Genomic DNA, 26,018 nt, shown 5'->3' on the forward strand with positions numbered 1-26,018 from the left:
TACTGAACACTAAGAGGATCACTGTTGCAAGTTACAATATATTCATTAGTGTAAAACAAGTTTTAAATTTTAAGTATTTATAGTTGTGCAGTGCATGGAAAATCAATACAATGCACTTTGCCTTAAAAACTCATTCGCACCCTGTACTGTTTGACTATGAGAGTGTGAAGAACAAAGCAAATGACAGTAAAATACTTCCAGCTGCTGGAAGTGAAATATCAATAAATCCCCATAAACTGCATTAGGACCGTGAATGTGTATCACCAGGACCCCTGCGTGCCCTTGTACGAGCCACCAAAGCAGCCAATCAGAAGAGCCGTCAGACTGTGCGTATTGCGTAACGCCCCGGCTCTGCGTGCGTGACGTCGTCAACACTGCAGTCTCTTGACTAGCAGCTGCAGTAGCCGAAACACAGCACGCCCATCACAACCGCTGTACTTCCAACCAGCTAATACTGAGGACAAGGTAATGCTATCAGGCACAAATGTCAAAAAGACGAACATTACGACGAGCCGCTTTTCTTATTCTTGAATGCACGTTCATCAGAAGCGGTCCCGCGAAGATGATGAATGTAATTGTTGCGTTGTGTCAGCAGGCAGCGTTAACGTTTGTTGTTTTTGTCGAGAGGCCTCCGATTTACTTATCTAAAATGAGTGAATTCGCAGTGTAAATCGTCTGTCGGTGTCGTTTGCAAGGTCAGGCTATTTTTAAGCATGAAAAGAGCACCATGGTGCCTTCAGTGAGATATAACCTAGTTAGCTTTCTTATCACACTGCTTGACATCATTGCGTGGTACGAACATTACCTTACGTGTTCCAATGAGCTCCCAGATAAAAAACAATTCCCCAATTAGCTAGCTTACCTGTCACTGCCTCATCGTGGTAGCTTGTTGCTAGCATGAGGATGCAGTCGGTTGTAACTAGTTATAGCGTTGCCCTTTGTTAACTAGGTAGTTGTTGTGAGTGAATGGTTTCCTAAGCAACGTTCGTCTCATGTTTATGTCAGTTAAGGTTACACTGCTGCAACTAGCTACTCTGAAACAGAAGAGCTAGCTCGCTGTGCGAGTTACAGCTGGCCACATATTTGTTAATTCACCTTGCAAATGAGCTGCAAAATGGCTTAGTAACATTTAGGTTTGTGGCAGTGGGTAGCACTGCATAATTTACTGTCACACAGTCACAGTGCATGAGATGAGGGTCAGACTATGAGATAAGAATTTGAGTGTCGATTTTCTGACTAGTGCATCCAATATAATACACAACACAACTGTAAGGCATCACAACTTGATACATGATACTTACATAGTTATCTCCTCACTGGTGCTAATGATATTATGGTTTCACACAGAATGGTGAAATGTTACAAAACATAATTCCTTTTTTGCTTTTCGCACTCAAGGAAAGGACCATAATGGCGGCAGCATCTTCCCCGCTGGACCCAGATCTAATGAGGGAGGTTCTTGAATGCCCAATCTGCCTGGAGACCTACAACCAGGAACAAATGAGACCCAAACTCCTGCAGTGTGGTCACACGGTGTGCCGGCAGTGTCTAGAGAAGCTGTTGGCTAATACTATCAATGGTGTGCGCTGCCCCTTCTGTAGCAAGGTCTCCCGTATGAGTAGTATCTCCCAGCTGGCCGATAATCTCACTGTGCTCAAGATCCTAGATTGTACTACATCCTGCAGTGCTGCTGCTGCTGGCCTAATGTGCAAATCCTGCTGCAGCCGCCTACCTCGACAGTACTGCCATGATTGCGCCACAGTCCTCTGTGAGCTATGCAAAGGAGAGGGCCACCTGCATCAAGGCCATTCAGTCCAGCCGATTAGGGTGGCTGCTGAACAGCGTCGTAAAGAACTGGGTGGCAAGCTGACTGCTCTGCGTGATGTTATGGGTGAAATTCAGAAGAAAAAGACAGCTATTGAAAACATTAACAAGTCCTTGAGACTAAAATACCAGGCAGTGCAGCAGGACTATGCTAAAGCTGAGCTACGTCTTCAAGAGGAGCTCAAGCGATCCCGAAGGACATTCACAGCTTCCATGGCAGAAGTGGAAAAGCTAAACGGGCAGGTCCTCGAGGAGCAGACATATCTCCTCAGTATTGCAGAGGTAAAAGTGGTGTCACGCTGTGATTATCTGACAATGCTGGTGAGGCAGAGCGATATCGCTTTGCTAAAGGATGATGGCGGAGGTTGTGATGATGATGATGAAGAGCTGGATCTAAGGAGCAGCTTGCCAACCATGTTTCAGCTGCAAGAGCCAGAGCTGGTCAGAACAGAGCACTCTAAACCTGTAGAAGTTGGCCAAGTGACCACAAATACTTATACTGTCAGTACAGACGATGAGGAGTTGGAGATTGCACTTGAGGGTGATGTAGAGAGTGTAGCTGGGGCAGTAGGGGCTACGGGTGGTGCAGCGGGGGCCCCGGTGGATATTTACAGAGACATTGACATGGTTGCAGCTGTAGAGGAGGCTGTATGTGGTTCACCTGGCAGCTTTAAGTCAAAGTCCATGGATGCAGGTGGGGGATCACCTGGAGGAGCTGCTGCAAGTGCAGGGCCCCCGGCTTGCCAGTTTGTAAAGAAGATGGGCTGCAAGGGAAGTCTACCTGGCATGTTCAATTTACCAGTCAGCATCTGTGTAACATCACACGGCGAGGTCCTGGTGGCTGACCGTGGCAACTACCGCATCCAGATCTTCAATCGCAAAGGTTTCCAGCGTGAAATCCGCCGCAATGCCAGCAGCATCGACAACTTTGTCCTGAGCTTCCTTGGGGCTGACCTGCCTAACCTTATCCCCTTATCCATCGCCGTCACCTCTCAAGGCCTGATAGGAGTCACTGACAACTACGATAACTCAGTTAAAGTCTACACTATGGATGGACAGTGTGTGGCCTGCCATAAGAACCAACTGATTAAACCCTGGGGTATTACTGCCATGCCATCAGGTCAGTTTGTGGTGTCAGATGTGGAAGGTGGCAAGCTGTGGTGTCTAGCAGTGGACCGCAATGTAGGTGTGGTCAGCTACAACCGACTGTGCTCTGCTGTGCGGCCAAAGTTTGTGACTTGTGATGCAGCTGGAACAGTCTATTTCACCCAGGGCCTGGCCCTGAACTTTGAGAAACGCCACAATGAACCCCACCTGGAAGGTGGCTTCTCTATTGGCTCAGTGGATAGCGATGGCCAGCTAGGCAAGCAGCTCAGCCACTTCTTCTCAGAGACAGAGGACTTCCGCTGTATCACTGGCATGTGTGTGGATGCCAATGGGGATTTGCTGGTAACGGACAGTGGCAGGAAAGAAATCCTCCAGTTCCCCAAAGAGGGTGGATTCAAAATTCTCATCCAGGAAGGGCTGACCTGCCCTGTAGGAGTGGCCACCACCCAGAAAGGACAGCTACTGGTGCTGGATTGCTGGGACCACTGTGTCAAAGTCTACACTTACATCCAGAGGAGGCACTCCTCCACGTCCTAGAGGAACAATCCAGTCCACCTAAGAGGTTTAGTAGTTGTGTGTTGGTAGGTGTTTGTGGAAGTTTGATGAAGGCAGAAACACGCTGTTATCTGTCACTGTAGTTTGGCTGCAGTCCAAACAATTCTCACTCCAGCTTTCATTGGGTTATTACAGTTTTTCCCAATTGTATACACACAATAAAATGGAACTATGCACACAATTCTGAAAACCTGAAGCTCATGTATCAACAAGACTCCAGACTGCTAAACTCTAAGCACAATCTCATTGTTTTCATTCAAATTTTTAATTTTAAATTAGATATTTGCAAAAGTCTAAGCACAAATCGCATCATTTAGCACACTTTGTGCGCCTGGAAAACACTGCGAGTTACTTAACAGCTGGTCTCGCTCACATCTCACCTATTCACCTCAATTTGCAAAACGCTTCGATCGTGTCAGAGCATACAACCCCAGTTCCAAAAAGGATGGGATGCTGTGTAACACATGAATGAAACAGAGGGGGATCATTTTGTCAGGAAGAGTTTTGACATATTCAGTTATTATAATAGAGCAAAGACAATATATTTAATGATTTTCGTCATCAACTTCATTGATTTTTCTTGCTTATTCTGAATTTAATGCAGCAACATGTTTCAAACAAGTTGGGACAGGAGCAACAAAAGACTGGGATTCAAAAACACCTGTTTGGAATATTCCACAGGTAAAAAGGGTTGATTTGTAACAAAGGAGCATCCTGGAAAGGCTCAGTCGTTCACAAGCGAGGATGGCGAGAGGTTCACCACTTTGTGATCACATGATTGTATAACGGATATTACTGCAGGAACAAACAGGAACACTTTGTAAAACTGTTGTCCCTAAACACAGTTTGTTTGCAAATGATTGCATTCTGGTTTTAATCTACGTTTTGAGCAGAGTCCCAGCTATTTTGGAATCGGGGTTGTAAAAGAGGCCTCAGGTGACCTCTAGTGTGCTGAGGAAAAAAAAGTAGCAGCATGGAGAACAGAGGAAGAGTGAGAGCTAGAGGAGGAGGAGGAACATGAGCCAAATGATCGAAGCTGGGCACTGAGTCCAGTAGAATTTGGACTGCTTCACAGTAGCCTCAGTTATCCAGGCATTAAGAGATGTGAATAGGTACACAAGTAACCACTTCATTAGTCTTCTATGCTCTCATCAGTAATTGCAGTAATGTAACTTGATGGTTTCTAAATGTATAATGTTGCTCTGTCCTGCATTAATGAAATCTGTGCAGCCCACACAGCAGACAGATGATCTGCAAGAGGTGGTGACATACTTCTTTGATTCAAAGCTTGTGCTTGTACAGGACACAATCTATGCTATTTTGATGATAGTGTTTGAAATTATTCGCACCAGAGTTTAATTGCTGCTCTGTAAGAGATATTCGTATGATAGCAGTGCGCGTATCGCTTTTAGAAGAGAGACTATTGTTTTGAGTGCGGTGTATCATTTTGCTGGAGATTTGTGGAGTTTTTGACAAAATGGATAACTCTTTTCAGTTGTGTGTTTAGAGTTTTGAGAAACTGAGCTGTGGTTTCAGGGAGCGTGTTTAAACAATTGGGAAAAAAACTGTAAATGAGCATTTTAGTCAGTTTGGTTCGGTTTTAAGCACACTGGATTTTATTTTAATACCTCAAATTAAAAATCGGCTACTTAAGCTGCCTCTCACCCCATTATCGTAACGGATCACAGCATTAAAACAGACATGGCAACACTTTCCCGTCTGAGAATACTGGCACAAGGTGTCACATTAAAATAAGTGAAAGAAGCCATTGATGTAAAAGCTAATGCAGGCACAAAGTGCAGATGATTTTCCTTCCTCTATTATTGACTGCTTTATCCACCCTTCACCCTGACTGTGTGTTGCATGGCTTTCACTGATTTGGCTCAGCTCTGCGGAATTAAAATGGGAGGAAGCAGAGCCGAAAACAAACATGTATTTACATATGAAATAAAGCATACCAAGGCTTTTGGCCTGTGAAGCACTTTATTATTGACACGCCACTGTTTCCTCGTGTTAGGTTTTAGTAGCACAGACTAACAGCGATGTTGCTGAATGCAGCTGGCAGCTTTAAAGTTTACTGTGCAGTTGGCTCATGGCAACTAACCAGGAATCAGCATTCATGGAATTGCATTCAGTAACATTCAGGGAACATTAAGTGTAGAATATGAAATTACCTACAGGAAAGAGAGCAGCGGTGATATGTCATTTGCTCGAGTCTTGTGGGTTTACATCTTTTGTGTAGGCCTATAATAGTAAAAAAAAAAAAAAAAAAAAGTAGACACCCTCATGTGTTAAATGTATTTTTGTCAACACTTCTTTGAGGGTAAAAGAGTTAATGCAATCAGAATTAGGTTAAATTAGGTTTAATTTATTCAGGTTCACTATTATTATTATTAGGATTTTTTCCAGTACTTATTAATACTGCCTGCCTAACTAGCCTGTGTACATCAAACACAACCTGAGTATCCTGTTGTGACATCTTGCAGCAGTGTCAGCTTAAAGGGCATCTACTGTCTGATATACAGACCCGCTTCTCTCTGTATGTCCTTTCATTCAGCCTCCTCCTTGTGACTTCCCAGCCACAGCCTCACTTGTGTCACTAGGGGGCAGGTTGAGGTAGCCGTCGGCAAGATTAAAATTCACCTGCTCCAGATCCTTTTTCCAGATGCTCTGCTTGGTCATACTGTACATCTCACTACAAGTTCAAGCTTCCACATCGCCTTCTGCTTGCTGCAGCATTAGCGTTAGCTTTGAGCAGTTTTACTGATGATCACACTGTAGCTCCTAATTTTAGTCTAAGATCTCAGACAGAAGTGGGTCCATTACGAACAGAGAAGCAAAGTTCGAAGGTCCCACATGACCTTTGCAACTTGGAATTAAATTTCAAGGCTGTCTTCTTTCTATTCCCACATCATACAGTCATCTTTAAATTACGTTTGGTTGCTATGCCAGCACAGCCAGTACTAAATAGCTCCGGCACCTAGACCACATTAAGCATAAGGCTTCAGCAGACATCTACACCTTGAATAATGTTTACAAACTTGACGTTTATTCCAGAGAACTTGTTCCATGCCTTTATTTCCTCACGCCTGGCTTGTGGCGGCACAGTATTTGTAGGGATCAGTGGCAGGAGTGTTCAGACTAACGCCGCTAGGATAACGATGAGTGAAAACTCCAGCATCACGCACCAAGCCTGGCTTTGTTACACTGGGATCTCGCCTCCTTGTTGCTTTGTCTCCCTCAGGTTTTTATTCAGCACTGGACAACTTGCAGCCTGAGTTCTCGAGTGTTGGTAGATATGGTAAAGACAACAGCCATATACAGTGTTTTGCTAGTTGGTGCTAGTGTTAGTCAACTTTAAATAAATCTATAATCGCATGTATTGTTTTATCATGTAAATCTGTTGAATTTTTGAGTCCATACGAAGCATTAGAAAGATGATGCCTTCAGGTAAAATAACAATAAAAGACACCTTTAATCAAAATATTTAGTGGCCTAAACATGGGGGATCAAGTTAATCATTGAAAACCACCCATCAATATTGTATGTAACATATTCTGTGTCTATAAAGTCGAAAATAGCAAATATGCCTGCTCTGAGGCCATATGTATCTTCCAGTCCAGGTTTGCTCATGAGAGCATATCACGTACTGACTCAGTTTGAGCCTTAAAAGAAACAATTTCACAAAGCTGACCTTAACTCTGCACCTGGAGCCCTATTAAACAGCAACATACAAAATATATGTGTCTGAGAATCGAGCTGTATCATAAACAGTGTGTGTTTTTAATATTTCTACATAAGCAAAGCGATAAGAAAAAAAAATAGTACTGAATTTTAAGTATCAGGTGAAGTCTGTCAGTCATATCTTTGTGCTTTTTTTTTCATTTTACATGATGTATTTGTTTTACTGGTAGGCCACGTTATATCTAAACTCATAGATTTTAATTCAAGCTGCATGTCGACCTTACCATCGAAACTTTTCTTCTCTCAGTGCTTACACTTTAGTCAAGTGGTCACTAGAAGTAGTCATTACCACAAACTTAAATTAAAACTTAAACAGTGACAGAAAAATGCATAAAATGCTACAAAGATCAAGTGTCCTTGTGTCAGTGTGCTGAGCATCAGAGTGTCTCACATCACCTGAATATGTTTAATTACGTGTCAGTGGAAAGAAGTTATGTCCTTGCGTACTTCTTCAGAGCTGATCCATTTGCACCGTTGGATCGTAATACCGCAGGATGTCCATGAACCAAACCCCCATGTGTTTAAAGCGTTTCGTTCTTTACAGGCTGTGAATTTTACAATGTGTTGAACACATTTCAGACATCTCTGTGTAGTCAAATTCATGTTTGTATTGTTGATTATCCGAGTGCAATAAACATTTATGAAACAAACTGTCAGTAGCAGTGTTTCTTTATACCATTCAAACATTTGTGTTTGCTATTATCAAATCTGCGTATTTATACAGTTTTCAATTTCCTGTGTGGCCCCTGCCTAGTAAAAGCAAACCGCCTCTATCACCATAATTGGCTGGCTGTAGCATCCCATGTAAAGATATTCTTATCTATGCAGTGGGTATGACTGCTTTTGAAACCCTCGATGAGTGTAATTTTCAAAAGCAAGAAGCTTTATAACCTTCTCATGTCTTGAGAGTATTCAGATCCTTCAGTGGAAGTAGAAATAATGTACTTGGTTACAGATTAAAGTCAAACTCGCTAAAGTTGACGTACATATGTATTATAAAGCATCAAAAATAAGAGTACTCACACGGTAGGATGGTCTCTGTCATTACAGACTTCTCATTGTATTGATGTTATCATGAGAGCATTTTAATGTAGTGTATTGAGACCGATCTCATTTCAACCATTTGGGTTGCTGGGTAGTTAAATCTATAACAGTGTTATAGAATCTTTTTTAATATGATCATATGCTACTTTTAATACAATAAAGCAACTAGCCGCTAAAGTTGGCAAATGTAGTGTCGTAAAACCACAACGTATAATACGCTCTGAAATGTAGAGCATCAATAAAATGCAAAAAACAAGGAAAAGAAAAGGAAAGATAAACAAGGAAAGTATCAGTAGCTCAAAGCTGTACTTGAGTAAATGTACTCAGTTGCTTTCCAACATTGTTTGAATTGTACTGTCCTAGTTTCTATCAAGTTCTATGTACTTTATTTCACAGCTTGTTGTTTACAGCCTGGATAGACAATGGGCAGTAAGATGTATGTTTTGTTGCAGTCAAACACTTGATCATGTGTTTTTACTGACATGTTTCAGTCCAGGTGAATGCTGCAGCATCTCATTGAAATGAAATCTGAAACAGGTGAGAGCAAGTAATAATGTAATAGTTTATGATGAAGCCCAGGTACCAATCAATCGGCACTTTTTTCCACCATGAATTGACAGGATTGCAAAATGAGAGTCTCAGTTCCCCTGGTTCCATCCTGACTCCATGCTGGCTCCATGCTCCTTCATCCCTCCATCCCTAGCTCCTCATCCCCTATTCCTTCATTCCTCAACCCTCATCCATTCACCCCTCCCTCCCCGAATCCCTCCTTCCCTACACCCCACCTTCCCTTCATCCCTTGACCCTCATCCTAATATATTATTCTTCTCATCTATGCCCTCCTCATCCTCATGCATTAAACCATTATAAATCTGCATCTTATTGGCGTGGTCTGCTGAAAAGTCAAGCCATTTCAGGCAACTGTGCTGCCTTTTAACCAGGAGGTGAATTAAGGAAGGATGAAGTCTTTAAACATAACCCAGTTTAGTTAATAGTCAAAGCGTAGCCCCCACCTCCATCTTTCTCTGCTTCTGTTCACTGTGTATGTGTTCCAGGTTGCTCGGATTTATTTGAGAGAAGCCCCATCAGCCCAAAAGTTACCACTATTTTACCCTTTCTCAAAACATGGCTCACTCTCCTCCACACGGACTTGTTAAAATTTAAAATGATTTGTTACCTAAATCTCTTTGCCTTTGACAGATTTTCCCCCTCAAAAAAAATCAATATGTGAGGAACGGCGTCTCCAATTTATCCCTCTAGAATTCATCATTTTGGGCCTTCCCTCCCTCCTTCCTGTCTGTCAGTCAGCACGCTCACCTTTCTGATACTGCAGCCAGAGCTGCTGCTGGGCCTTCTTGCTGGGGAAGTAGATGCTGCAGCTGAGCTCGGAGCCGTACAGGGCCTCGGACACGTAGTGGCTGCCATATTGCTGGAGGAAAGCCAGCAGCTCCTCACGTGTGCTCTCCGCCGACAGCGTCTTCAGTACCTTAGAAAAGCCTATCAGGGCAGGAAGGAGATGGAAGAATGGTGATTTTGTATAGGGATCGGTTGGATATTAGGATTAGGCTTAGACGTGTAGTAGAATTAATGTCAAAACATCTATCAAGGGCACAGACGGGTAAGTACAGGAAAAGCAACTTAATAATTCCTTGGGCACTGATTAGAGTTAAATTGATGCGTGTGGTGCTTTGTGATGTGAAGAGATCAACTCCTCACACACCGACCTGTAGATAAAGTGATGGAGCTGAGCTTGACTTTGTACAGATTGCTGCGCACTCTCCACTGCTGAACCATAGGGTAGCCCACTGCCTCGCTGAACTGGGCATCCCCTAAGGACGACAAAAAGAAGGGAATGAGGATACAAATTAAGAAAGATAAACGAAGCACAGCAGATATAACAATTTAAAAGAAATTACCAAACTCAGACTCAGACTTAAAGAGCGGCTGAAATTCACAAATGAATGAATAAGTCAATAAAATCCATTATTTCATTTGAACAGTTTATTGCAGATCCACTGTTATACATTATTGCCTTCACATCATTTATTATCAAAGGCCATATCCCAGCTGCTCATGGATCAATGGCAGATATATAGTGCTACTTGAACTCCAATTGGATTGCTGACATTAGAAGCGGGAGCAATCTCGCCTTTCTCTGCAATTCAATTATCAAACTTTCACAGCAGTTTAGAACTAAAGCCACAAAAGGGAAGAGCAAAGGGGGGGGGGGGGGGGAACCGCTTATGGGAACCTTGATCCTGTGCGTCTGGAAAGCGTTTTCCACCTGACACATTCATGCATGTTGAAAAACTGCAATTGAGTTTCAGTGCGTGTGTGTGTGTGTGTGTCTCCAATTCTGGTGAAAGCAGAACCAAAGTAAAAGTCTCAGGGGTCAATGTGGACCAAATGCCAATTTAGCTAATGGAGGGATTAGGGAGCAGAGGTGGAGGTTTCAAGCCAAGTGTCTAAGTGACTCTGTCCTCCACAAAATGGGCTGGAACAGTCAAGAAAAGGATAAAAGGATGAAACGGGGGGTCAGGTGTTAGAGTTTAGCACGCGTGTATGTGAGTGGGCATGTATTAACATAATACTTTGTGTTTATGATAGTATTTTGAGATGGGGTTTGGGTTTTAACAGCACTGGTCTTTATATAAATCATGTTGTCGCTTCTCTCAGGTCTGGACAAATGTTAAAACGGTCTCAGGACTGAGACACAGACGTGTTCTTGTTGAATATGAACATGGGTGCTATGTTTTCTTCTTCTGCAGAGAGCAGTAGTCAGTCATTTCACCCCTGACTATGAATGCATCACAGAGAGATAATAGAGATGCCACTGAAAAATGTAATGAATCCAGTCTACTTGTCCATTACTGTCAGCAGGAGAGACAGACATGAAGGAAAGGCCACATCCCCAAAGTCAGACACCCTCACCTGTGAGGAGCTGCAGGTTGGGAAGCGGCTCAGACAACACCCCTCGGCACTGTTCCTCTACCGGTAAGGGGATGACCATGAGACCATCAGCTAGCTGCGGAAAGTCTTTAATGAAGTTGTTGTCCCTGAGAGAGAGAGAAAGAAAGAAAGAAAAAAAGAAGAGTGAAGTTCCTCATCAGTGGTGGAGGAAGTATTCACATTACTTAAGTACTAATACGACACTGTGAAAAAATATTGCTGCTTCACAAAGAAGAATATACATGTGTACACATATGAGCGTAAAGACAGATTGGTGCACAATAGATGTTATGGAGGTAAAACCAGATTAAACAAGAATCAGGTTCAAATATACCTTAAAACCCAAGAAATCACATAAGAATAAAAAACTGCTCAAACACCATTAAAACCCAGAGGTGCGTCTTCTAAACATTGATAGACTCAGTCTGCCTGATGGTGTCCTGCAGGAGCCGCTGCAGAAAAAGCCCTGTCCCCGGCCTTTTTCAGCCCACGTGCCGCAGTGGGAGGATCTGCGTGGTCTGGTGATGCTGTAAAGGGTTCTGAGATATATGTGGGGCCGAGACCACGGAGGGATTTCTAATGGGTTTTGAAGTTCCTGCTGAAATGAACGGGGAGCTAGTGTAAAGACAATGTGGTCTCGTTTCTTGGACCTTGTTGATAACCGCGAAGCAGCATTTTTAATTAGCTGTAAACAGGAAACGTAGTGAGAGTACTCCAGCCTGGATAATACTGTATGTATTTTAAGTATCTAATGTAAAATTACTCAATGCAGAAAACTGTCATCTGTGACTATTAAAATGTCATATATTATATCATTGGATTATTATTACTGAATCATTAATGTAAAAGCAGCAAATACCCAACTAAGTAAGTACATCAAATTGGTACAAATAAAATACTCAAGTATATGTCCTTACATTCCACCACTGCATATTTTAGTACATGAAGACATGGCATGTTACCACCTACAATAACAGGAATATTATGGGAACACTACAGGCAGCAGTGTGTCTCTATGATCATCTCGCTCTTCCACTTCCACTTGTCACTTTGACCATGAAGGTGTCACTCTCTAGAGTATATAGACTGCAATCTAATACAGAATTGAGTATTTATATTACATAGTTTACGGAATATTTTAGATCCAAGACCAAACTCAGTGAAGGGCAGGAGTGAGAGAAGATGATGCAATTACAAATCTGTCTGCTACTTCAGCATCATGGATTTATCAATACATGGCGCAGTTAGGCTACTGCTGTTTCAGAGCCACGGTCAGGGCCAGAGATTCAACTTGTACAAACCTCAGTCAGACAAAGGGTCGGTGAGTCAGGCAGCTCAACTAAACAACCTCAGCCCCCGCACTAGGGGATGTAGAGGGAGGCTGGCGGGTCAACAAGGGCGATGGCGTCCTCACTCCCCCCCTTCAAATCGCCCACTGGACATACAACAATATATAACAGTGATTGACAAAGAGGACCTGCATAGGGGAGCCCTGTACCATTTGCCTGCGGGGAGGAGCTGCTGCTCAGGGTGGAGAACATGAGTAGGGTCTGAGAGGATTTTTTTTGGGCCTGTCTGATTATGGTTTGTTGAAAAATAGCCGGCATGTTGATGACCTCCCATGATTTTCATTGCTGTCTGTATGAGTCAGGTGATGCAGGCCTTTGACTTTACTGTGAGGTTACCAAACCACGCAGCGTTACCAAACAGATTTAACAGTCAGGGGGCGCAGCTACAGATTGTGAACTCCATGAAAACAACTCAACAACAACAGTTCACAATAAACATCTACAATCCCGACATGTTTCGGTGCCCCGTCCAGCTGCTGGCCTCCTGAATCATTCAGAGACAGGGATTTGGAGATTTCACTGTTCTTTTGTCTGGCATGTTTTTCTATGATAATACTTAACGCTCTGACAAATTTCATCTCGCTCTGCCTCGCAGAGGTAAGAATGAAGGTGCTAAGCTCGTGGCTCACAAAAAGGCTCGAAAACATGTTGGTTTGTGCGCGATGCTCAGCAGCCCAGTAAAGAAACCAGTTGTACCCCGCAGTTTAAGGGCAGACTGGAGAGCTGTAGCCAAGAATAAGACAGACACCCCGTAATGTCTCTCTGCTGGAGACAAGAAGGGATGGTAATGAGAGAAGTGTGAGATGCGGGAGGGAAGGGTAGAAGAAGAAGAAGACCCAAACACAGCGCTACGCTGAGAGGCAACCACAAAAAAAAAAAACAGCCATAAATGTATAGGCTGCTGATACGTCGGAATATTAACTCTAAACATGGTTTCCAGCCTCGCCAAATAAATAACAGCAGCCGCAGTGTATGTGCAGCTCCACTCGGCGGATAGACAGTTCTGGTTGAACCGAAGCAGCTGCAGTTCATTTCCTGTCAAAAAGATGGGTTGTCTTGCTGCATTCGGAGAGCATGGCAAGCAGCAGCAATTCCCATAATCCACTTTTATGGGACCAAGTCTCAGAGCGCAGACCTTGTGCCACAGAGACTGGAGGGGAGGGGGAAGAGGGGGGCAGCTTCACTTTACTTGATATCAATTTTTCATCCTGTTCCTGTCTTTCTGTCTCTCTCTTTGCTTCCTCTAACCACAAAAGCCTGTTAGACGCAATCACGGCCTTAGTGTTACAATGGAGGGGTGGAAGGATTGACTCAAGGGCAGAGGATGAGAGGAGAGAGGGAGAGGAGAGGTGCTGTAAAAAGATTACCCTGGCTTATGCTCACAGAAAACATATTGATTGCTAAATTAAATCAGGCAGCTTCACGCTGAGTCTCCGAGAACCTTTGGAGGTGTTTGGACCAGGACGAAATGTAGCTTTATGGATTTCTAGATGTGGACTGCCCTTGACACGCTGCCATTTCTGCTCGCAGCACCTCTTCACATTCTGGGGTTAAAAACGGGGGTGATGTGCAGCATATCATCGCGCACTGCAGAGCCGCTCACAAACGAAACTGCAAACTGACTCCGTTTGCAGAATGAAAAAATTGTAAAGACCAGTACCTCAGGTGTTCGCAGTCCCTGACTGCACGTAAAATCTTTAACTGTCCTTAACCTTGTCCTTCTACTTCTACCCTTGAGGGGGGGAAAAGAAAAAAGAAAACATCGAAGGCAATCGTATATTCTTGTGGCACCTGTCCCTTTCTGCAGAGGTTAAGCGGTGAAGCAGCAAGATTTCTGTTTACGTGGTTTTGGTGAGACCACAGTTCCTCGGACTGTGTTTGTTTCTGCGTATGCATGCTCGTGTGTGGCAGGAAGTCGGCGCAAAGCATCTATCCTGCGGACAGCTCGTTAGAGGAGACATTCATCTGCGCCGCAACGACGCAAACATCCCAATGTGGTGAGCAAGATGTCCAAGAAAGATCATTTTCCACTTACACAAATGGTATGCAACATGGGATTTATCTCACCTTGACGCGAAAAAAATGCCTAACAAGCTTAAATCTAATGTGTGGCAAACCTGGCAAAAGAATGGTTTATTTTGCTACTGTTGCACATAGCCAGGCTAGCTGTTTCCTCCTGTTATCAGTCTTTATGCTAAGCAGAGCTAACCAGCTGCAGTCTGTAGCTCCATATTTACCCTACAGACCTGAGAGTGGCATCAACCCTCTCATCTGACTCTCTGTGAGAATGCAAAGGAGCACATTTCCCAGAGTGTCAAACTATTCCTTTTATGATAGCTCCGCTCTGGTCCGGCGTCCCTATAAGGCACGGCGGTGTGACAGTGAGCCGGCAGGGCTGCATCCCTTAGAATAATATTAATTAGACCTGTTCTTTTCCTAATATGACATGTAAAAATGTCTGCCTTGAGATGGCCCCTTTAGCCACGCGCTGTCTTATGTCTCTTAAAGAGATATTAAACATGTGTTTTCATGTCCATGAAAATTCTATTCCTCTGCCTCCATCATTTCTTCTGATCTGACTCCTCCTTTGAGCTGTACGTATGTACTGCCACTAATGAGGACTCACGCAAGCGGCTGAAATTTATTAACAGAAACTGCATCAAGGCCCCCTTTTGCCAAATTGAGAACAAAACAAACATTTAAACCAGGATTAGTTCTATATTAAGACCCGCTCCCGGTCTAATCTATACTTTTTCCAGGTACCCAGCCCATTATTTTATTCACCAAGCTCACACACAGCCTCCCACACAGACTTACCACATGTGAGTCTGGGCTTGCCGGGGAACTCGTGTATTTACTCATGTTTCATTCAGCACCCATGTGTGTTCATTAAGGGCAGGACACTGAGCTCCGTCCTGGCCAAACAGGCCTCCCGTCCTTCTTGAGTCTACAAGTGGCCAACTCTTGCCATTTGAATGAGAATCTCCAAAACACGAGCTTTACAAATTGTATCTGGCGGGACGAATACAAATATTCAAGACCAGTTCATGCATACACAGTGAAGCTCTCACTTCTTCTTCTCTGCCTCTTTCCTGCCCTCTGCGTGCACCATTTCGATTCGAACACAGTAAAGATTCAGCTGGTTGTTTGAGCATACCGAAGCTCAAGCCTCACATGCAAATATTTTTTTCTTTCTTTTTTTTTTTTTTTTTTTTTCCATACTTCACAGCCAGGCATCAATGTCAGTGTTTCTCCTATAGAGTGTAATAATTGTTCGCTGTTTGCTCAGCCCAGTCCCCAGAGATAATCCTGTCTGGTTTTCCCTCTGCAACCTTTATTCCTTCAATCTCTTATTCACTCTCCCAGCTACACCTGCTCTCTCCTCCTCCGAATCACAGGCAATCCAGTGATAGGCACAGATGAGAGCTATCTACAAGTCAATTTAGAAAAAAAAAGGAAGTTTTTGTGCCTCTCTGCGTGCGTTCGAGTGCGTATCTGAATTTATAATGGGCATGAAGGCTACAAGTCACTTTTGTGAGAACAGGTGTTGGCGCGTATGTTTGTGTGAGTAGATTTATCTGAGTTTGTGACTGTGTAACTGATATTGAGTGGTACTTATCTAAACATTGTGTCAGGTAATTGGTTCTTTCGCTGCTCCGTCCGTGTAGGAGCCTCGTCCTCACATCGCGGCGCTGATCAGACACATTAAACCATTCTCGCCACATCTTAACTGCGCCGACATTTCACAACATCCCAGTTCATTATCCACAACTTCGAGGCTCGTCTCAACAACAATGCAGGCTAATGGTGCCTTTTCAAGAGTGGCTTTTATTGGAAAATCACATAGCACCACTGGGCTCCCTTATTTATTTATTTTTTTCTGTCAGATTGTCCCTTTATTTAAAAACTCAGACTCATCCACCAAACAGGAGGCTAACACACATACCAGATGCCAAACATACCAGTAATAAGCTTTTGGCTAAACATTAAGCGGAAAGCAGCAGATCATTTAGGGGCCAAATTATATCAACTACCAGCAACTAATTGTGGGCTTGTCGTAGGTTTGCATAGCACAGTCTGGCCCTCAGAAATTCCATTTCAGAAGCGACTGCGGGACAGCCAGCCCATCAGTTTGGAAAATGAATTATATGTGCATCTGTAGTTTCCGGAGATGACTGAGCATCCTGGGTTTGAACAACAAGGGAACTGAACAGTTTCAGCGAACTGGAAGCCATGCAGGACGTTCATTTAGAAGCTGCCTTTGCAGACTGATGCAAGCACTAACAAAGACTCCCTAAATCCCCTGAGTTAATGAGTATTGAATATACATACAAATCCTTGGTGCCGAGCTTACAAAGGCTATATTCTGATTATTAGAGTCTCTGTTCTGGCTCAGCTGCTAATTGAGCACGTGTAACCTTCTTAAGTCAAAGCCGAACAAGGTGAGGTGGCTCTTGGAAACGTAATAGACCCTTACGGGAGACGGTTTGGTGATAATATAAGTGTTTCAAGTAAACCATTTAGAGTAGATAACTGCATTAAACAGTAAGCTGTGCTGTGACGAGTCTGCATAACGCCATATCTCAACAATTAAGATCGGAAGCAAGGTCTTTTTGCAAATGACAGGAACGACTGTCAGGGCCCATTAAAATATATCAACAAAGAACCACTGAGTACAGAGCTTAGATTTGAGCAACCAGAATGATTTGGTTTTATATGAAACAAAACACTCTTGCTAATCATTTAAATGAATTATAGCAGATATGAGTTGACAATTACTGGATTGCTGGAGCTGAAGGCCAGATATATTTCTATATCTAAATTTTGATGGCAACCTGTTACCTCTCAATAGTCATGCTCCGTTTACTCAATCCTGTCATACTGTATGATCCGGCACTGAAGTGCATCCAGCCACACTTAAACGACCACTTATAGAATGACATGGAAGTGCATAAGTTGTGATTTGGGGAGTGCGTGTCGAATCAAAGAGTGTGCACCTTCTGTAATCATGGATAAATAACTGAAGGGGAGGAAAAGGAAGAAAAAGCACAATCACAATCATCACCACTAGAGGCTGCTCTTTCTCTGTGCCAAAGGACTGCTACTGGAACGTCAGTGTTTCTGTGTGCTCACATTACTGCACTTTAGGTGGAGGGTTGTCTTGTTTTTTCTCTCTCTATATATCTATCTATACATGCATATCTATATATATTTTTTGGCATGGGACTGCACACACATCATATAAAGAAGCGTGAGTTGGAAGGTCCAGAGTGTCAGAAAACTCTACAACATTAACTGCAAGAAACGCTGATCCTTCGGCTGTTGCACTGAGTTAATAAACAGGTGCACATATAATGACATAATTGCCCAGCAGTAGTAAGGACAAATGTGTAATTATTACGTGTGTTTGTGAGAGAGAGAGGCAGAATGCGAGCGAGGCTGAGAGCTCAGAGTTCAGAGGTGGAGCTGGACGCCGAAGAGGTAGTTCTGAGAATCTGGTAGATAGGAAGTGATTGCAGTTGTGACTCAGGTGGAAAGATTACCTCTCTACTGGCACTCCAGAGGGGGAGAGGAGTGCAACCCGAGGCAGGGTTGAAAAGTCAGGACAGGGCAGAGCGGTGGGCAGTTTACCACAGAGAAGGGAGGGACAGTGAAGCAGAAGCTGAGTGCGAGACTGTAGGGTTGAATCATGATCTGAAGATACGGGGGTGCGGCGCCCTCGGTAGCCTCGTGGGCTAACACAAGTGTTTTGAGCTGCGTGCGAGCAGCCACTGGGTGCCAGTGTAGTGCAGATGGGAGGGGGGTTATTTTGAGGAATTTGCAGAGGCTCAGGAGAAGCGGGGCTGCTGCATTCTGGGTAAGTCAGGGTGTCAGAATGGATGCATGAAGACCAGGAGGGTGGAAGAAAGTACTTTTGCTAGAAATATAGAGGGAGATACTGTCTTTCTGACTTGACAAAAAGAAACACTTTTCTGAGCAATCTTTTATGGTCAAAAACTTCATAGTGGAGCACTCGATCAGATCTTGTGCCTGCGTTTGACATGCGACTAAAAGTATAAGGAAAAAAAGAAAGAAAGTGTGACATGATGCTGGCAAAGGCTGGCTCCTTGATTTGCCTTCACCTTGAAAATAAAATGAAAAGGATGCTGAGAAAAGCATGTACAATGCTCCATCTCTTGCTTCATCTTTCAAGATGTTAAAAAACCCTCACTGCTCTACCAAGGGTTTTTACAATATACCATCGCACAGCTGCAAGTGGATAACACCAGTTATGGTCATGTGGTGAGCATTCATCTGCGCCTCCGCGAGCTCCTCCAAATCCTCTCCTTCCACGCACATGCAAAAACAACCAACAGAAAATTTGACATCCAACGTGACACAGCTTGTTTGTAATTTCTATGGATGCCGCACGGTTTGGATTCATCCCTAACTGGGATAATTACCCTGCATTTGAAAGAGAAGCGTGCAACAAAAGGCAGCAGAGACAATAGAGAAAAAAAGGGCCTTGTTCAGAACAGTTGTCTCTACCACAAAATACACATAATATGCAAAAATGGCAACGGCACAGTCAAACTGAAAGCAGAGCCGAGAACGTTCACTTAAGTTTGAATCCAAAGTTATTGTTATTCTGCGTCATGCGAAGGCCAGCTGGCAGTGTGAAATCCACAGGCTGCGCAAAAATGTCAGTATCTCAAAATTTTGCCTAAATTTTACAGCCAGCTGTTACGGCACACTTCATATTACTCAATTATTTAAAGGGGCGGTTGACCAACAAACATGATTTCTTACTTACTGTACTTCTAGTGGTTTCTTCCCCATGCATACATTTTGTAATTTTTCAGCCCAGGTTCTTGGACATCTGTCTCTGAGACCCAACACCAACGAGGTTAAATCAATTTCATGCCTTTCCCAAAATAACACCCGGATTACTTCGGATGCAGTAATCCCCATAACCTGCTTTTGGTGGACCGAAAAAGTAGTCCCCATGAAAAACTGCGTGCAATCCGGGTGAACCGACTCCTTAGTAATAAAAGGGAGAGGGAGTACATTTCAAGTGTAAGACATTGACATTCATAATGAAATGAATACATCTGAATTATATACTACATCACATAATCTCTGAATTAAACATTTAATGTGTGCTGTCACTTTCCTGATCAATCCAGCCAGCTCTCCCCCGGTCGTTTCCCTACCACTGCTTTGAAAGTGTTGCCACACTTGCCCTTGAGAGCCTCCCACCAATTTGTTGGACCGCGCAATCAAAGATTTATGAGTGCTGGGGTGTGTAGCCGGTCCGATTGCATGTAATATGCTTAATAGCTGTAATATCTGTTATTTGAATAAACGCTTGGTGCAGGAGTGGGGCCTGTTGGATGAGTCATAGCAAAGATAAAGCACACCGGTGTCACCCAGGGCCACAGCGCCCACATGATGGATTAAATAGTTATTAAAGGACAACATCCGAAAACAGGCTAATTCGCGGTGTAATAAAACAATCAGAGATGTTTACCTTGAGACTCGTGTTACAGTCTCTTATCATAGCTGCAGCCACGGCTCAGTTGATGAATGACTCCGCTGAGAGGAGGAGATCTGGTGACTTTTCATGGTCAGTATTGATTAGGCTCGTGAGGCAATGCTGTCAATGAAACAGCCCGTGATGGAGAGCACGCCGCGGAGTTGCCGTTTGTGTACACGAGTGATTGCGCGCGTGCACGTTCGCATCCGCAAGCAAGCTTGCACAGTCGACGGTTGACTCATGTGTAAGTGGCAGGATCAAAACCGGTGGTCAATAATGTGGTGGCCTGCCAGATCCATTTTATGTTTCACAAATAATCTAATCCAGCCAGAAAAGTTTTAAATACTAGGATTTAAAAATATGCCTCGGTGCAGGGAAACAGAGACGTGTTGAGTAGGACGATATAAAAAGTGTTACAAGTGTTTCTTGTTGTATATCATTACATTACTCATTGTTTTTGGCGCTCTCGCTCCCTTTAGACACTCACACTCACACACACACACACACACAAACCACTCAACCTCACTTTTATTCCCGTGAAACACAATGTGAGCGTGCATCAAGAATTTTTTTTTTTTCTTTTGTGCATTGATATCTGTGTTGGCCTGCCTTAGGAAATTCTGGAAATGAACTCCGGTGGCTGGGAGCATTACCATAGAGATGAAGCTCGGTAATGCAGAGTGAGGGGGCATGCAGGCCGGCTGGTTGTGGAGCTGATTACAGCCACTGCTTTCCTACTTTTTATTATTCCACCCCCATTTGTGTCGATCAGTCCTAACAAACTTCCGCCTCTCCCTGTCCTCTCTTGCTCGCTCGCGCACAGACAGCACAGTGTCACGCTGAACCCGACCGGCAGTCAAAAACTCTCATGTCATCACCCTGAAAGCGGAGCCGCACTTCCGAGAATTTGATAGAGGACAAATGGGAGGTTATCTTTCCTTACTTGGCGCAACGATCAACAGGGAGAGCAGTTTGACCATCTTCTATTCCGACAAAAAAGACAACTTAACAGGCAGCCAGAAGACAATTTATTTCTCATCTTTTTTGATAAAGACAATAGAATAAACTGTCTCTTCAAATTTTACCCTGCCAGGATGGTGATTGTGGACTGAGATATCCGCAGCGGGGAGTCTTCGCCCACTGAAACAAGCATTAAGGACGAACCAGCTCAGAAACTTTGATGGGAGACCTTGACGCACACACATTCATTTGCGTGGGTTTGCTTAAGCAAAAGCCTGTCTTTGTATACATGCTTGTGCATCCACCACTTACGCTAACGCCCTTCATCTTCCGAGAGAAAGACCACTTCTATCAAGTATTTTCTGCCATCTAGATACAGAAAAGATGCACAAAGGACGTTTAAGAGTCTCATCAAAAATCTCCCTCAGTGCTATCGCCTTGTATTTGATCGTCAGTAATGGGCCAAGACAGCGAGGCAGTCTTTGTATTCCTTTATTTTACACTGTAATTACGGAGTGATATGACTGACATGAAGGCGTGATTAAATGTTATTATGTTATCTGGTATTCCGTCCGTCAACCTGATATGACTAACTGAAGCCGAGGTGTTTTTTCTTTTTTTTTTTTGCAGCGCCGTCTTGAAAGGCAGGCTCCGGAAATCACATCACAGAAGTGGTAATTAACTGCTTTATAGCATGGCCTTGCGGAGGTGAGTGTGGGCCAATACTCAATGTGGCTCAACTTCTTACAGTTGAATAAAACTGAAAATGGCTTGGAGCTGCCATCTATTTACGAATTGATATTTATGAATAATTTATGAATGGCAAATTCACAGCATAAGGAAACAGTCTCGGGGAAGCAGGGCAGAGTGATAGGGAGAGAAGGATGAGGAGGGAGAAGAGTTAAGACAGATAGGAGTCCGGAGGGGATGCGAAATTACAAGCGCTGCCACCCTGCAGTTCACTGCTGTGGCGGTAGTTCATTAATCAATACAAAAAACATCTAGCCGCTAATTCAGGATTTAGCCCCGGCCTGCAAATGACTCCATGCCGGTTTTCCTTCAGTGAAAATGGGAGGCAGCTGAAGCCACTGGAGGGCCGGCATTGTTAGCTGCCCCCCCCGTGAGGCAACTCCATCACATTCTGAGGCTGAGGGTTCAATGCTTTACGCTGCATATTCTCATTTTTCACCCTCCAGTCTACTATTGATTCACTGGCTGCTGCACACGCAAGTGATTTCATCAGCCTAGCACGAGTGCACAACAGCATCACCAGCCTCGCTAATTAAAGGCATACAAAATCATTGTCCTTGTCTCTAGTTGCTCCCGAAGCATAATTTATGTGAAATAGAAATTTAGAAACTTCATAAGGTAAAGGTTTCGGAGAGCGGCTTGTGAGTGATTTGCACAAAAACACGCACGGGGTAAATTGAGTACGCTGTCAAATTTTCTTGGTAATTGCAAAGTCTCTAAATGAAGAGGCTGTTTAATCAATAAAAACACACTTTCATTTTAATGATGAATTAGCCCTTTAGTTGAAAAGGACGAGACGTGAGAACCACTCCAGCGCTACAGGTGGCAAACGCTGCCACGGATGAAACAGACACAGCAGCGGCTTAGAAAACACTTCAGACAACAGCTCTGCTCTCGATGAGGCGCAGAACAGCTAGAACCCTCTCCTGTAATGGCCTTTCACGACGACCGTCCAGCTGATTTGACCGCCGTTTACCTTACGGGGATCTATTTTTTATTTGTCTGCAGGAAGTTCCAGAACAATAAAATTTGGTTCATCAAATGGCAATGATTCGCTGAAGGGGGAACAGTGATCCATTCCTCAAAAGCCTGCATGTTACATTCACCTAAGGTCTCTGAATTTAACAGGTCGCATTACATTAACCTAAATCTTTATTGCACATATTCTTACTGTGCAACGTATTCTTTGCTCTCTCAACGTTTGCATACCCCTTCATGTGTTTTTCGCACAATCCCTCCTCTTCCTTTCAAACGCTGCACAGCTCCTCTCACTTTTAAACAGATAATTTACATTGTGGCTTATTTTTATTGTCTCTTACTACGCCTGTTGTGACCAAGCCACCGCGGCAAATTCCTTTGATGTGAAAACCTACATGGCGAGAAACCAATTCTGCTTCCTGACTGATAGGCAAAGCTTTTTTTTATGTGTGATAGAATGAGTTTGCATGTAAACGAGGGCATCTGTTGTCTTCTTATACAGCTCAGACGCCGGATCTTTGTCTAATCTTGTTATCAAAACGTCCAGAAATCGTATTTCTTTAGGGATGTGCTACATAGTAAATTTCAAATGATCATAAAATGTTAATTAAAATAGACTATAAAGAGACCAGGATTTACCTCCATGCTGTCTCCTAAAATCACTATTTATGACAGTAAGTACCAAACTGCTCAGGAGCCCCTATGATCTCCAAAAGGAAGACACTCTTACTGACTTTGGTTGACTGGCTATGGATCCGGTATCGCTTGTATTTGTAATGAAAACCAATAAGGACTTGTTTTTCAGGAAATGTAAATAGACAGCAGCTGATCCACATCAGGCAAATACCTGTTATCAATATATACAGTGAGGGTATTTGACTTTACAAAGAACCATCATGGATTGAAACATTGTCATTTGATGTTACATAAAGACGCGAAAGACGCCTTCCAAGATGGCGGCGCGTGCAGACGCAGCGGCTCGTAGCTCCCGTGTTTACGTTTTTGTTTGTTTGTTTTTACTCGTTTCCACTTTTACTTCTCTTCTGGAAGCTCTGACACAGTACAGCAGGTCTGAACTGTGGAACTTTGGAGTACAGTTCGGACTTCACACACGCCCTAAACTGGACTTTATTCCACCGGAGCTGCTACGGACCCCAGAGCCCACCACCATCCCCCCACTGCTGCCAAGGAGACGGAGGAGGCACCGTAAACAAAAGCGGGGCAAGAGAGCCGGCGTGCGTGCTAGGCTACAAGCTAGCCCTCACAGACCGGCTCTCCCCAGTCTCTTCCTCACCAACGCCAGGTCTCTCACCAACAAAATCGACGAGGTCCGTCTAAGGATAGTCTCTCGCCGGATGGACAGCTGTGTTACCGTTGTCACAGAGACCTGGCTGGACGACAACATCCCGGACGCAGCGGTGGAGATAGCGGGGCGCTCTCTGTTCCGGGCGGACAGGACTGCAGCTTCAGGTAAGAGCAGAGGCGGAGGCTTGGCGCTGTATGTACACAATGCCTGGTGTACAGCCACACGCACCGTCAGCACGTTCTGCTCTCCTGATTTGGAATACCTGGTGGTGAAATGCCGACCGTTCAAGCTGGTTAGAGAACTCTCGTCTATTGTTATTGTGGCCGCTTACATCCCACCGCGGGCTAATGCTAAGTTAGCATTAGAGGAGCTGTACTGCCTGATCAGCGGGCAGATGAACGACAACCCGGAGGCGGCCGTGATTGTGGCGGGGGACTTTAATCACGTTGAACTGAAGGCGGTGTTTCCCAAATTTCATAAGTACATAAAGTTTCCTACCAGAGACAGTAACATTTTGGATCAAGTTTACTGCAACATCCCTGCTGCTTACAAGGCTGTAGCAGCTCCACACCTGGGCATGTCAGACCACATCTCCGTGAAACTCATTCCTGCCTACAAGCCTCTGGCCTGCAGAACAAAGCCGACCACCAGGACAGTACAGATATGGACTGAGGAGGCCTCCTCTGCACTTCAGGACTGCTTCGAACTGACAGACTGGACTGTGTTCAGAGAAGAGGCAGACCTTGAGGAGTACACATCATCTGTATTGTCTTATGTTCAGTTCTGCACTGATGCTGTCCTCCCTGTTAAGACCATCACAGTGTTTCCCAACCAGAAACCATGGCTGGACAGCACAGTGCGGTCCCTGCTGAAAGCCCGGGATACTGCCTACAGATCTGGAGACAGGCTGGCTTATAGCAGGGCTCGAGCAGAGCTGAAGAAAGGAATCAAGCAGGCCAAGCTCCAGTACAAAAACAAAATTGAAGATCACTTCAAGAACAACAACCCACAGAGCATGTGGAGAGGCATCAGAACCATAACGGACTACAAGCCGAACACTCAGCTCACCAGCCACGACCCCGCCCTGCCTGACACCTTGAACAGCTTCTTTGCCCGCTTCGACACATCAGGCAGCAGAGAAGTCACACACCTACCCCGGCTGGAGGAGCAGCACCAGCCCCTTGTCCTGCAGCAGCACCAGGTGTCATCCACCCTGAGGAGGATCAACACCCGCAGAGCTGCAGGACCGGATAAGGTGTCAGGCAAGACTTTGAGGACATGCGCTGACCAGCTAGCAGGAGTGTTCCTGGACATTTTCAACCTGTCCCTGCAGCTGTCCACGGTTCCTGAGTGCCTCAAGTCCTCCACCATCATTCCGGTACCGAAGAAGACATCCATCACCTGCCTGAATGACTACCGGCCTGTTGCTCTGACCCCGGTAATCATGAAGTGCTTTGAGCGGATTATTCTCAGGTACATCAGAGACTTCATCCCCTCGGACCTAGACAGCCTTCAGTTTGCTTACAGAGGGAATCGGTCCACAGAGGATGCTGTCTCCATCACCCTGCACACAGCCCTGACCCACCTGCAGCAGCCCAACACCTACGTCAGGATGCTATTTGTAGACTTTAGCTCAGCTTTTAACACCGTCATCCCAGACAAGCTGGCGCTGAAGCTACACACGGTGGGTCTGCCTGCGTCTCTGTGCCACTGGATCAGAGACTTTCTCACCAACAGGCCTCAGGTGGTGAGAATAGGGAACATCACATCATCCCCTCTGGTCCTCAGCACGGGCACGCCACAGGGTTGTGTGCTCAGCCCAGCCCTCTTCACCCTGTTTACTCACGACTGTGCTGCCATCCACCCCACCAACACAGTCGTGAAGTTTGCGGACGACACTACAGTAGTGGGTCTCATCTCAGATAACAACGAGACC

The 26,018-nt window shown here is 44.4% G+C and overlaps 2 protein-coding genes across 2 annotated transcripts in view; one reads left to right on the top strand and one right to left on the bottom strand.

The window, feature by feature from the left end:
- The window catches only part of LOC121623033 (astrotactin-2-like), a 263,780-nt gene that overhangs the window by 50,933 nt on the left and 186,829 nt on the right, over nucleotides 1-26,018 (bottom strand). The window contains exons 14-16 of the mRNA XM_041960153.1: nucleotides 11,206-11,330; nucleotides 9,999-10,103; nucleotides 9,592-9,771 (exon numbers count right to left, since the gene is read on the bottom strand). Coding sequence (XP_041816087.1) covers nucleotides 9,592-9,771; nucleotides 9,999-10,103; nucleotides 11,206-11,330 — 410 coding nt within the window. The remainder of the gene's footprint in view (nucleotides 1-9,591; nucleotides 9,772-9,998; nucleotides 10,104-11,205; nucleotides 11,331-26,018) is intronic.
- On the top strand, nucleotides 420-7,865 carry trim32 (tripartite motif containing 32). The gene is made up of 2 exons (XM_041960154.1): nucleotides 420-465; nucleotides 1,399-7,865. The coding sequence occupies exon 2, from the start codon at nucleotides 1,411-1,413 to the stop codon at nucleotides 3,466-3,468; it is 2,058 nt and encodes a 685-aa protein (XP_041816088.1). The 5' UTR covers nucleotides 420-465; nucleotides 1,399-1,410; the 3' UTR covers nucleotides 3,469-7,865.

The sequence above is a fragment of the Chelmon rostratus genome, chromosome 19 (genome assembly GCF_017976325.1).
Source record: "Chelmon rostratus isolate fCheRos1 chromosome 19, fCheRos1.pri, whole genome shotgun sequence".
Classification (NCBI taxonomy): domain Eukaryota; kingdom Metazoa; phylum Chordata; class Actinopteri; order Chaetodontiformes; family Chaetodontidae; genus Chelmon; species Chelmon rostratus.